This window comes from Chlorocebus sabaeus, chromosome 4 (assembly GCF_047675955.1).
Source record: "Chlorocebus sabaeus isolate Y175 chromosome 4, mChlSab1.0.hap1, whole genome shotgun sequence".
NCBI classification, from domain to species: Eukaryota; Metazoa; Chordata; class Mammalia; order Primates; family Cercopithecidae; genus Chlorocebus; species Chlorocebus sabaeus.
Genome location: NC_132907.1, coordinates 42,291,249 through 42,304,594, shown reverse-complemented (window position 1 = coordinate 42,304,594; position 13,346 = coordinate 42,291,249). Strand labels below are relative to the sequence as shown.

The 13,346-nt window shown below is 36.2% G+C and overlaps 1 protein-coding gene across 2 annotated transcripts in view; it reads left to right on the top strand.

The window, feature by feature from the left end:
- The window catches only part of ITGA2 (integrin subunit alpha 2), a 105,753-nt gene that overhangs the window by 51,750 nt on the left and 40,657 nt on the right, over positions 1-13,346 (top strand). For both annotated transcript variants that reach the window (XM_007972162.3, XM_037994654.2), the window contains 5 exons: positions 2,155-2,264; positions 3,171-3,262; positions 6,553-6,667; positions 6,832-6,959; positions 9,629-9,777. In XM_007972162.3, coding sequence (XP_007970353.3) covers positions 2,155-2,264; positions 3,171-3,262; positions 6,553-6,667; positions 6,832-6,959; positions 9,629-9,777 — 594 coding nt within the window. The remainder of the gene's footprint in view (positions 1-2,154; positions 2,265-3,170; positions 3,263-6,552; positions 6,668-6,831; positions 6,960-9,628; positions 9,778-13,346) is intronic.

Genomic DNA, 13,346 nt, shown 5'->3' with positions numbered 1-13,346 from the left:
TATGTCCAGCATGCAAAATCAGAGTTAATACTGTGTAGTACTACTACAAAACGAAGACCTGTGCAGATGGAGAAAATCAAGGCTCTGGAAGACAGTTTTCTCAGTACAGGCTCTATAAGATTCCTAATTTCTTCTGCACTATCATGAATTTGAAAGACATCAGATATGCTCAAACACGTGTTCCAATTCTGTACTGGTTCCCTCCCTTCATTAAAGTGACTATTGGGACTTAATAATATCCAACATTCAAATTTCTATCTTTTTCAAAAGGCTTAACCCATCTGCCTGGTATTATTGTAAACCTAACTATGGTAATATTTTAAAAGGTAAATTATGCTAAATTATTAGCTCATAAGAAGAAAAAATCTTTCAACTCTAACATTAAGGCTAACTGAATTAAAGTATCTTAGAGGCCGGGCGCGGTGGCTCAAGCCTGTAATCCCAGCACTTTGGGAGGCCGAGACGGGCGGATCACGAGGTCAGGAGATCGAGACCATCCTGGCAACATGGTGAAACCCCGTCTCTACTAAAAAATACAAAAAACTAGCTGGGCGAGGTGGCGGGCGCCTGTAGTCCCAGCTACTCGGGAGGCTGAGGCAGGAGAATGGCGTAAACCCGGGAGGCGGAGCTTGCAGTGAGCTGAGATCCGGCCACTGCACTCCAACCCGGGCGACAGAGCGAGACTCTGTCTCAAAAAAAAAAAAAAAAAAAAAAGTATCTTAGAATGCTCTATATTAGTTTGAGAATAATTTTATAAGATATACGAGGAGAGAACTTATTACTGAACTATTAACTTTCAAAATAATCTGTATTTTCCTTTTTCCCTGATTGTTCATGCTATTCTGTCTGCTAACACTTCAGGTTAAAACCTTCATCCTTTGGTGTCCATTTTTGTAACCTTGGACCATTTTAATGTTTCTTCTACTGGTAAACTAGATCATATATTCCAGGTCATTTGAATTTTTATTTTACTTGTCACATATATCTAGTTTTACTAGATTTAGAAGACAGCAGTCTGCTTTAATCCTTTTGTATCTACTGTACCTCAACATGGGGCATATGTTGTTTAATGATAATTATAAAATATATATACAGAAGGCTCAAGAAAGAATTTTTGTTTCTTTGATATTTTAATCCTTCCCAATATTGACATGAAAAAAAATGGAAGCAAATATGCTTCCATGTTAATTGAATGCTACTGAGTAACGTGCTGCAGTTTCTAAAGATCAAACTGATACCTGGGCTCTTTCTGTGCAATCTTCTGTGGTTCCAAGTGTCAGGTTAGTTCTTCTTCAGGAAAACCCATAGTCTCTAGGTGAAGTTCTGAAGGAAGTGAAACTAACCAAAGGAAGGATGTAAACACCAATCTCATCCTGTATTCTAGACATATGCACATTGTTACACATAAAGATAGCTCGTAACATATTTGTTCTATATTTTTGCTAAGTATCCCCTTATAAAGACAGTTAGCATAAAGCCACTTAGATAAGATATCTGCTCTCTAAATGAGTCAACATATGAAAATGCTCAGGGCATAGAAAGCACTGAGCAAAGGCTAGTTGTTGTTCTTGATTTTAATTTTGTTTCATTCTTTAGAGCTGTGCTGAACAATATGTAGCCATGAGTCACATGTGACTACTGAGCGCTTGAGATGTTACTTTTCCATATTGAGATGTGCTCTAAGTATAAAGTCTACACTGAAGTTCAAAGACTTAGGAAAAAGGAATGTCAAATATCTCATTACTAATTTTGACATTGCATGCTAGTTTTGATTGCATGCTAGTTTGGATATATTGAGTTAAATAAAATATATTTTAAAAATTAATTTCACCTGTGGCTTTTTATGTTCTTAATGTGGCTGGCTACTAGAAAATTTGAAATTATACGCATGGCTCATATTCTTGGCTTGCATTATATTTCTATTGGACGGCATTGCTTTAAAGAGACCTTCTAGGGTGTGTGGCAAAGCAGCAGTATTACAGACATTGATCAAAGCTCTTGATCAGCTAAGCAGAAAGGAAGCAGGTCAAATCATAGCTGAACAAATATAAACTATTCACATTGAAATGTAAATGTCTTTTTCACTGTGATCAGGTTTATTTTTAAGAAACTACACTTAACACTTTGTGTCTAATAAAAAAAGTCTGTTTCTAGGTTACTGGTTGGTTCACCCTGGAGTGGCTTTCCTGAGAACCGAATGGGAGATGTGTATAAGTGTCCTGTTGACCTATCCACTGCCACATGTGAAAAACTAAATTTGCAAAGTAAGTTTAAATTTACTTGCGAAGCAAGTGATTTGTCTTAGACTCAACTGAAAAATAACATCAAAACAATCATTGTTCTGTCTTAAAGAAATATAGGCAGCTTTTTTTTGCCCTTATGTCTTTAGAAATATGGGGCACAATTGTATCCAAATTTCCAAAACAGTTTGGAAACTTGACTTAACGAGATGTGTGGAAAATGTGCTGTCTCCTGGACCATTTACCTCCAGACCATGGACTGATTTCCATCAACATTTACAATAATTTTGGTGATTACTTGCAGAAGTCCGAAACCATCCATATTTCTTTCTCTCCTCTTTGCAAAATAAACCATTAAGCTTGGAAACATAACTCAAGAATGGATACAGTGGTTGATGCCCTAGGTCAGTGGAAGACAGGAGGTGGAGAGATTTATTTAGTATATTATATGGCTAGTCTAATTTCCTTTCAACATTCACCCACTGCTGCTTTGAGCCAGATTCTATCATAGGGCATTCTTTGATAACACTTCAAGGATATTTTTACTGACCCAGAAAAATAAAAGGCATTAGATAGAGCTACTATGACTTTCAAAAGAGAGAAAAAAATGGTGTCCTCAAATGTGTTTTGTTTGGCCAGAATATTGTAAAAAATAAGAATAATAATAATAATTAAACATCTATAAGTCATATCCTCTTTAGAGCCCACTCCTTACTGCCTTATGCTCTGCAGCCTCACACATTAATGTGAGTTACCAGATCACTGAAGGCATTGCATTTCCCCACACTTCATTATATAACTCAGGTACCTATATTGATGACACTAAATTCAATGCTACATGAAAACATGAGTGTGCCTGGTTTTTTAAAAAATATCTTTAAGTAAATGAGGAATATTTAATCACTTTAAAAATTGTTTTCCCTTTGAAAGCTTCAACAAGCATTCCAAATGTTACTGAGATGAAAACCAACATGAGCCTCGGCTTGACCCTCACAAGGAACATGGGAACTGGAGGGTTTCTCGTGAGTGTTTACTTTACAAATCATTATTCCTCTCAAGAAAGTATGTAGATCTCCCTCACAATCCCTCCCAATCTGGAAGTTTAGATGCTTAGAACTTGCTTGTTGATAAATTATGCTATTTATTTGGCTATCCAATGTTGAATATTCAAAATAATGTTGATGTGTAGACTTTTTAGGATATTCAGCAAAACCACTGCTACTGAATGTTTTGAAGAAAAGGGAACAAAAAGAATCCTGATTCTTTGCCCTTGAAAAGTGTGTTGAGTATTTGTTGATAACAGCAGAATCCCAAATCTCATTTCTACTTCCTGTAGGATCAGTCAAGATAGGTACTGCTAATTTAAAAAGTAGGTTTCAAAGCTAAAAAGTATTTTTGGTTTTTAAACATTTCCTGTAATTGTTGAGTAATCTGGTGTTATTTGAGGCACAGAACAGTCTCTCATATCATATCAGTGTTCACATTCATTTAGTTATGAAAAGAGTAAAAAGACATCACTAATCAGTGAAATAGAATGCCTTATTTAATAAGTGCTTTTGGAACAATTAATTGATTAATATTTACATATCCAAATACACTGTCAAGTGAATTGAAAGTTAATATAAAAAATAGAGAAAAATGGAAATTTTCTGAAGAATGGAAAAATTTCTGAGTTTAAAACTAATAAAAAAATATAGCAAATTGTTGAAAGGATTTGACTATATAAAAAAAGGGAAAAACATCACACACCAAAAAAAGAAGCTTAAAAACAAATAAAAACACAATCTTATTTGAAATTTCCATTGACTCACATAGGTATGCGTATGTATGTATAACCCTGTTAAAATTGTCCTAAAGAGGTCGGGTACGGTGGCTCATGGCTGTAATCCCAGCAACGTGGGAGGCTGAGGCAAGTGGATTACCTGTGGTCAGGATTTCAAGACCAGCCTGGCCAACATGGTGAAACCCCATCTCTCCTAAAAATGCAAAAGTCAGCCAGGAATGGTGGCACACACCTGTAATGCCAGCTACTCGGGAGGCTGAGGCAGTAGAATCACTGGAACCCAGGAGGCAAAGGTTGCAGTGAGCCAAGATCGTGCCACTCAAAGAAAAGAAAAAGAAAAAAAATGTCTTAGAGAGCATAATTCAACTTTATGTCAGTTTTATCTAAACCATTAGCACGCTTCCTTATGGGCGGCAGAGCGAGACTCCGCCTCAAAAAAAAAAAAAAAAAATCCTATGTTTTATAACTGTATTATTCTAAAAATGTAATCGATTTTGAACAATGTCATTCTATTTTTACTAATGGATATTATTATTCTGATGACTGTGCTGCCAGTAAGTGAATTAGATATTGCTTGTGATATGTGTTAAGATCAGTGCATAAATGAATATTGCAAGGGATCTTTATGGTTTATGATATTCCAAAGTCTTTACAATAAGGTTTCTTTAACTTTTTGTTTGTTTGATTTTAAGGTTGCAAAAATATAAAGAAAGAATATACTAATACTTAGAGATTACAGAATGTGCCTTAAAATTTTTAATCTGTAACTCCAGATAAAGTAAAAAATAAAAGTTAAAAAGCCAGAGAATTTGAGAGATTAATTAACATTACAGGTAGCAAACAGAGAGGCAGAAAGAGAGAGAGGGGGAGAAAGAAAAAAAGAAAAAACCCGAAGTTTCCTTTACATACTTAAAAGGTCAAAATCATAAGATACTCTTAAGAATTATGTGGAAAAGACTGACAATCATCACATTTTTTTGAAACTTCTTAAATTCTGGGCTTACAGTAGGAATGTAGTTCTGGCACTTACAATTGGCATATTTTAATTTCAACTTCTTAATGCTGTTTTCCATTGCTTTTAAAACAAAAAAAAAACATTTTTGAATACTTCATGAGTTCTTTTTCAAAGTGATTTAAAAAAACTTAGGAATGTGGATATAGAAACCAATGATTGGTATCTGTTATTTGGTAAACAAATCAAAGACATTAATAATGACTTTCTTCTAATTAATTGGCAAAATAAATCAGTTTTATAGGGAGAAAACTATGCCTTGTTCATTGCACATGAAATATGGCCAAAGCTGCTTCCCCTTTGACAGTTAAACTGGGTCAAATAAGTTTCCTTTTATTTTTCCAATTACTTCACGCAAGCCCATATTCTTCTGTTCAGTTTTAATAATTGATTCACAACTTTACATAATGCTACATTCTGTAGGCATTTTTTAAGGATCTTAATTAGATTCTCTTTTGCACTTGTCTCCTTTTTCATCTCTCAATTTTAAAGTTATTTAATCTAATGTTTCCTGTGTTATTTAATCATGATTTAATCAGGAGTTCTTGGCATTCAAGGACTCCTGAAAAGGAGAGAATTGGGATTGCATTAATGGAGATATTAAGGATTGGAGCAGGTATAATGTGAGCAAGAAGACAAGTACCATTCAGAATTAGTGACTGCAGTTAATTAGGAAGTGGGCAAGGTTAGAAACTAGTAGTCAGTGAACCTCATTTGTGTTTGCTTAGCATATGGAGTAATTTCGAACTGAATTTTCACACAAAATTTTCCCTCTCAACTCTCCTTTATAAATTAGGGAATCTGTCAACACAGCCTATTTCACACCAGTGGGCAGGCAGAAAACACGGTGGTCTGTACATAGGCATGAGTTCTTCATTCACCATGATGTCTATACCTGACCCCAAGTCCTCTTCAAGAGTTATTGCCATTAGGTTTATGGTTTCTGCTGAGCACTATGAATGGAAGGAACTGAAGAAAACTAATGTTCAACAAGAACAATGATAATGATGCTAGCTAACAATATTATATGGCATTTGCTATTTACCTGGCATTGTTCTAAGTGTTTTATATCTATAGACCCATTTAATCTTTACAACAATATTAAAAGATAGAATGTGTGGTTTTCCTCATTTTACAGATGAAGCACCTGAGGCCCAGGTAACTGAGAGACAAAAAGTGAACTTGCATGCATTCTCCTCCTTGGTGTCCTCTGGAAGGAAAGCACCTGTTTTATCTAGCTTGTTGGGAGACCTCATAGACTCCTCCCTTCGCTGACACCTGCTCCCAACAGTCCCAGCACTCCTCCTCCCACAAGGCTTGCCATTGGGCACAGAGCATCTGCCGCCTTCTCCATCACTTCTGCTTGCCCCAAATGCATTACTGACTCATTTGATTTTGAGTTGACAATTATTAGTATCTTGGAAAAGAGTAGAGATGATTTCTGAGCTCCATAATGGAGAGGTAGAAGTTAGCATTATTCATATGTTTCCACTGATTGTTTTCTCATTTCTTTGAAGACATGTGGTCCTCTGTGGGCACAGCAGTGTGGGAATCAGTATTACACAACGGGTGTGTGTTCTGACATCAGTCCTGATTTTCAGCTCTCAGCCAGCTTCTCACCTGCAGCTCAGCGTAAGTTATTAATGTGCAGATGGTCTGAGCAATGCCTTACAGTTAAAAGAGGGGAAAAAGGTTATCAACTAGTGGCACCCAAACCCTCCTTAAGTCTCATTTTTATATGGCTGTGAAATGTGACTTACCTTTGGAAATCTGCTTCTTTCTCTTTTCCTGTGTAGCGTGCCCTTCCCTCATAGATGTTGTGGTTGTATGTGATGAATCAAATAGTATTTATCCTTGGGATGCAGTGAAGAATTTTTTGGAAAAATTTGTACAAGGCCTGGATATAGGCCCCACAAAGACACAGGTATGGACAGCAGAAATGCATAAACTAACTTATGACTTTCTTTCTGAAAAAAAATTGTTAGATATAAAGTCTTAATTTTTATATTTGCCGAATCCCCATTTTAAATGCATTTAATGGTAATTTTTAAACTTAATTGAAACTTGTACTACATTGGGGTTATTCTACCTGTGGCTTTTCCTAATACTGGTCTTTTGACCTTAGAGTTCTATTTCTGACACAAGCATTGAAGATTAAAGGTATGGGATATAACCTTTTTTTTTTTTTTTTTTAAGACTGAGTCTTGTTCTTGTCATCCAGGCTAGAGTGCAATGGCCCAATTTAGGCTCACTGCAACTTCCGCCTCCTGGGTTCAAGCAATTCTTTTGCCTCAGCCTCCTGAGTAGCTGGTATTACAGGCTCCTGTCACCACACCCAGCCAATTTTTGTATTTTTAGTGGAGACAGGATTTCACCATGTTGGCCAGGATGGTCTGGAACTCCTGACCTCAGGTAATCCACCTGCCTCCGCCTCCTAAAGTGCTGGGATTACAAGCATGAGAAGCATGAGCCACCACACCTGGCCAGGATATAACATTTTAATCTTCCTTTAGTTTCCTGTCTTTCCCCTCTAACCCATGCATTACATTTTAAAATTCAGTATGTATTTTTATGTCCATATGGACTAATAATTAATTTCTTTTGTTTATTCCTTGCTGGTAAAACAAGTATTGAATTCTGAAATTTGTATAAATAAGTCACTAAGCATAATTCTACCATTTATGATAATGTTTTATAGTTATTTATCATATTGCAGTTTAGCTTGTCCTTTTGCCTACAGAAAAGGTCTTTTCAATAATTTTGTATAGCTCTTTATATTTTAAGAAGTCTTTAATTTGCTTTTATGTCTTCTTGAAGTAGGCAACTAAAGCTCAATAGTATTATTTTAAAGTTCAATTTCCGGTTTTGGTTTTTTTGTTTTTTTTTCCTTTCTGATTGAATCTGCCATTTCCTGAGCCATTCTGGTTGTAGCAGTATACTGAACCAGTGTCAACCTGGACCAGTTCACCGTTACCAGTGTATGTTCCTGGATTGCATCTGATACTCCAATGTTCAACATCTAATACAAATTGTTGATGTATTTTTCCCTAAATGCTTTCCAGCTATCTTTATTGAAATTTGCTTCTCTGCTTTCCTGTTCACTATCATATTGTTATATGTTTTCCCCCATTGAAACTGCTTTTCAGTACCAAGAATATCTAAATACCCACAGAAGCCTTGGAAATTTCCCTGTGGGCATTTTCCAGGACATTCTGCTAAATAAAACTACATATAGCACTGGTTTCCAGAAAGCACCACTCTTATAGCCCCTTATAAGTTTTCATATGTATCTTCTTATTTCTTCTGTTTCTAAATGAGTTGCCCTCATAACGTGACTAATTTTATTTAATAGCCTCCTATATAGAATTCACAGTCTTGCTCTTTTGTGTCTTCCTACCACAGTGCATCTGATTCCTCTCTAGAAGTGGTTTAACTCAGTCTCTTTTCTTACAGCCTAAATTTGACCTTCCTGTAAATCCTAATCTACCACATTTCTTTACATCTTTCTTCTTTTTCACACAGAAGTCCTGGGGCTCTGTCATGGGATTACTATTATCTTCCTCTCATATTAGACTCTGAAATTCTCAGTTATTTTTTATTCTTTCCTCCCTCTCAAGTCTTACATCCCTAGAGAAAGGGGTCCAGGAATATTGTATTTCTGACTATCTTCCCAGTGCCTAGCTTACTGCCCCCTTGGCAAAACGCAGCAGATGGAACTCAGAAATCCAGTCCTTGCTCCTTCCACCTCCTTACATACTGACCTGTATTTCAGAGAGCCTCTTACACTGATCCCTCATTGCCACTCCTGTTGTGGAAAGCCCATCTCCTAGGCTTAGAGGATGATCTCAATGTTTACAAACAAAGACATTAACAGAAGGGTGTGACCTTGTTGATCTCTAGGATTAGGGAATACTCCCAAACATCTTGTTCAGAAATTCTTTCTTTCAGCTCTTTCAAATAAGATGCTTTCCAGTGGCATTTTCTCTGGAAGCCAGAAACTCCCTGCCCCACATGCACATATATATAGCATCTTCTTCCCAGAGTTGCTGAAGTCCATAATAGAGAAAATCCAGCACAATAAAGAGACCTCAACTGACTACACTGATTAGGAGCACATTGGTTTATGTTGTATTCAATTCTAATTATTTATTACATAGTTACTGTCCTTCAGTGACATGTTACTTTTCGTCTGTGATTGCTTATGGTTGTTTGTGAGCTTCTGTCCACTGGGAATTAGAATGTTTATTTAAATCAAGTTTAATCTTCCTGTTAAAAACAGTGTTCCAATAGTCATCCATATTAAAATATTATAGGGCAGTATTAAAAACTACAAATATTACTCTTGGGAATCAAATCATACACTGTAGGACATCATCTTTCTTGGCAATAGTACTGCTATTGTACACTGATGGCCTCTAACGAGAAGAAATTATTCCATTGAAAGAAAAGTAACTATCAAGAACAAAGTTGGAAGTGATGCCTTTAAGCTATTGGCCCATGTCTAAATGTACTTTTGATTTTCATTTTATTGGTTAAGTAGAAATTATTTATAATGCAATGACAGCCCATTAATAAATGTCTCCTCTTTTGAAGGTGGGGTTAATTCAGTATGCCAATAATCCAAGAGTTGTGTTTAACTTGAACACATATAAAACCAAAGAAGAAATGATTGTAGCAACATCCCAGACATCTCAATATGGTGGGGACCTCACAAACACATTTGGAGCAATTCAATATGCAAGGTAAGTTTTGGGGCTAATAGGCCAATGTTTTCATAATGTAAAACATTATATTTATGTGATACATAAGAAAAAGTAAGGAAAAGACAAAGAAAAATAATATACCTGGTACCTCACTTAAATCAGAACTAATAAAGAAAAAAACATAAGAGCATTCTATGTCTTGAATACTTTGAGAAGGCAGTTGGGAAAGTTAAATGTTTGATTTTAGGATATTTATAAGATATTGCATTATTTTTATATGAATTTATATGAAATAAATGAAATGAGAAGACCTTAGATTAAAACAGTAGGAAATGGGGCAATCTGTCATAATTTGTTAAGATTCATCAGAGATCCAGACAAATTGAGCTCATGGACCACTTGGTGCAAATTAACAAAGGCCACAGAATCTTAAACATATGAGTTTAAGTTTATTACACCTTATTACAATCAGTGGGAAATATGAAATTATAAAAATACTGCACTCTCTTGATTCTTATCTCAATTTCTTTATTTTCTCAGATCCACTGATCTTTGTCTTCACTCTATGTTTTAATATGTTTTTATTATACTTTTAAGTTCTGGGGTACGTGTGCAGAACATGCAGGTTCATTACATAGGTATACACATGTCATGGTGATTTGCTGCACCTATCAACCCGTCATCTACATTAGGTATTTTTCCTAATGCTATTCCTCTCATAGTCTCCCACCCCTCAACAGGCCCCAGAGTATGATGTTCCCCTCCCTGTGTTCTCATTGTTCAATATGTTCTCATTGTTCAGCTCCCACTTATGAGTGAGAACATGCAGTGTTTGGTTTTCTGTTCTGGTGTTTGTTTGCTGAGAATGATGGTTTCCAGCTTCATCCATGTCCCTGCAAACTAGATACCTTCACAAAAATGCTAAACACACTCCAGTTGTTAAACAAATTATTGAGAACAACAAGCTTGCCTTTCCTTAAACCTATTCTCACTCTTTGTCTTGTGCATTCCTTCTTTTCACCACCATAATTCTTTTTGAAAAAAGCAGCTCTATTCCCTCCCTCCACTTCCTTGAAACCTACAGTTCTGCCACTAAATAAGCATGACCCTCTTCATCCCCCAACCCCGTGGTCCCACTTCAAACCTCATCCTTTCTGGCTCCTCTGAACATTTGATAATGATGAACATACTCTGCTATTCCTAACCAAGTTGCCGTGACACCACACACTTCTCGAACTCCTGACAAATTCTTTTGCCTCTTCACTAGCTCCTTTTCCTATTTTTCTTCACTAAACAGAGCCCTCTCTTCTTTACTGCCCTTCTCCTGTAGGAATTCTATCCACTGTCATGGCATCAGCAGCAGCACTGTGTCGGTTATCTCACTGCTATGTTGTCAGCCCTACACTCTCTCCCAAAACTCACACTGGCATCTAGCTGATGCTGAATATTTTTATTTGGAGTGTTCGCTCACTTACCAAATTCAATCCCTCCCACACTGGCCTTATTCTTTTCCTCGTCACTCCTCATGAACTTGCCATTTTGATTTGTACCACTGTCTCTTGCCCAGTCATTCGAACTAAAACTTTGGTTTCCTTTGTTCTTTCCACTCTTCCTTACATCACACATCTGGTCAGTGGCCACATCCTGTCATTTCTATTTCTGTATTTCCTATTTTATCTGTCTTCTTCTTCTGTGTGTATATTTCAGTTGCTGCTTCCATCAACTGGTGACAATCCCAAATGTCTCAAAAGTGGATTCCCCACAAGAGAAGATATGATTGGTTTGGTTCATCATTACTGTCTCTATTCAGGGACAATAAAAGTTTTTTGGGCCAGGCCATCTCATAAGCTATTGGACAGTCAGCAGGTCAGCTGCCATTAGGTGAAGTGCCCTTCCTGATCCAGCAAACTGGACTAGAAGGACAAAGAAGTTGAGATGAAAAATGGCCTTCCTGGAGTTAGAAACTGCAATGGACCCTGGTTTTCAGCAGGGAAGGTGGGAGTAGTATATTTCCCTGTCTGGAGCCTGGGGCCCTGGTGAGCTTTGTTCTCCAGGACAATGGCCACTGTCCCTTGAGGAAGGACTTGCCTGGCTTTCATCATCTTTCAAAACTTTGGTTTTCTCCCTTGCACCTTTGTCTATCTCCCTCTTCCCACTATTTCCCAAGCTAACAGGATTTAGTCTACCCAGTGCTAGGAGAATCACCCAACTTTTTATTCATCCTTCCTAGAATGTAATTGCCTCTATATTTCTTCTCTCTCTCTCCTCTCTTCTTTAAAACATTGAAGATAATCTGAAATTATTTCAGTAAATATTGCCATGTTTTCATTCACCTCATTTCATTTAATGCCTACAGTTGCAGTTTATTGTTTTAAGCACTGCAGGTAATTAAAACTAAATGAGACACAGTTTATGTCCTCAAAAACCTTAGAATCATACATGAAATTTACAGTGTGTCATAAAGAGTATATGACACTCAAAAAGGATCTGATGTGAATAGTGTAATTCAAATTTGGCCGAAAAATACAGAAGTTTTCTACGTTTCTATAGTCTACATTATAGAATACAAAAAACATTTTAGGAAATAAAATGATATTCTCAGTTTTAAAGACAGTGTATTTGATATTATCTCTTAAAATTTGAAATGTGTGTATCCTGTGCCCCAGTAATTTTACTGCTAAGATTTTATCCCATTTGAAAAAGTATGCCAAGATATATACACAGGGATATTTATCACAGCCTTACTTGTAAAACTCAAAATGGCCTAAACACCCAATAATGGGGAACCGGTTAAATAAACCAGTCTTCCTTCATATGGTCCTCCAAATAAAATATTATGCAGCCGTTTAAAAAAAAATAATGAGACCTTCATATATGTGCTGATACGGAAAGGTCTCCATCAGAGTGAAAAACAACCATTTAGAATATGCCCTCATTTGATGCAAAGGCATAAGAATGATACAGTGGACTCTGGGGACTCGGGGGAAATGGTGGGAAGGGGGTGAGGGATAAAGACTACAAATTGGGTTCAGTGTATTCTGCTTGGGTGATGGGTGCAAATCTCATAAATCACCACTAAAGTACTGATTTATGTGTAACCAAATACCACCTGTTCCCAAAAAACCTATGGAAATAAAACAATTTTTAGAAAAGAATGTGTCTTCATTTCAGTAAAAGTTTAAGGGGTAGACTATGCTTGTACCTATATTACATCTAAATAAAACATTTTCTAGAAGGAAATGCAAGAAACTGATATTGGTGCTTACCTATGGAGAGGGGTTTAGTGTCACATTTGGTTTATACCTTTCCAAATACTCTGATTTTTTTTTTTTTTTTAACTGTGGATATCTATTACTTTAAAAAAATAAGTATTGAAAAAGTAAACACAAGCCTAATGCATACAATTTATAACAGAAATATCTTTGCTCTATTGATTGGTACTGATTAATTCAACTTTCTTAGAAGAAAATAATTCTAAGGAATACTGGGATAAATACATGCACACATATACACACATATGCCCTGACATACAAGACACTTTTTTAATGTCAAGAAAGGCTTACATTTGTATATGTTTCTCTACAAGCTACAAATGGAACATTAAATAT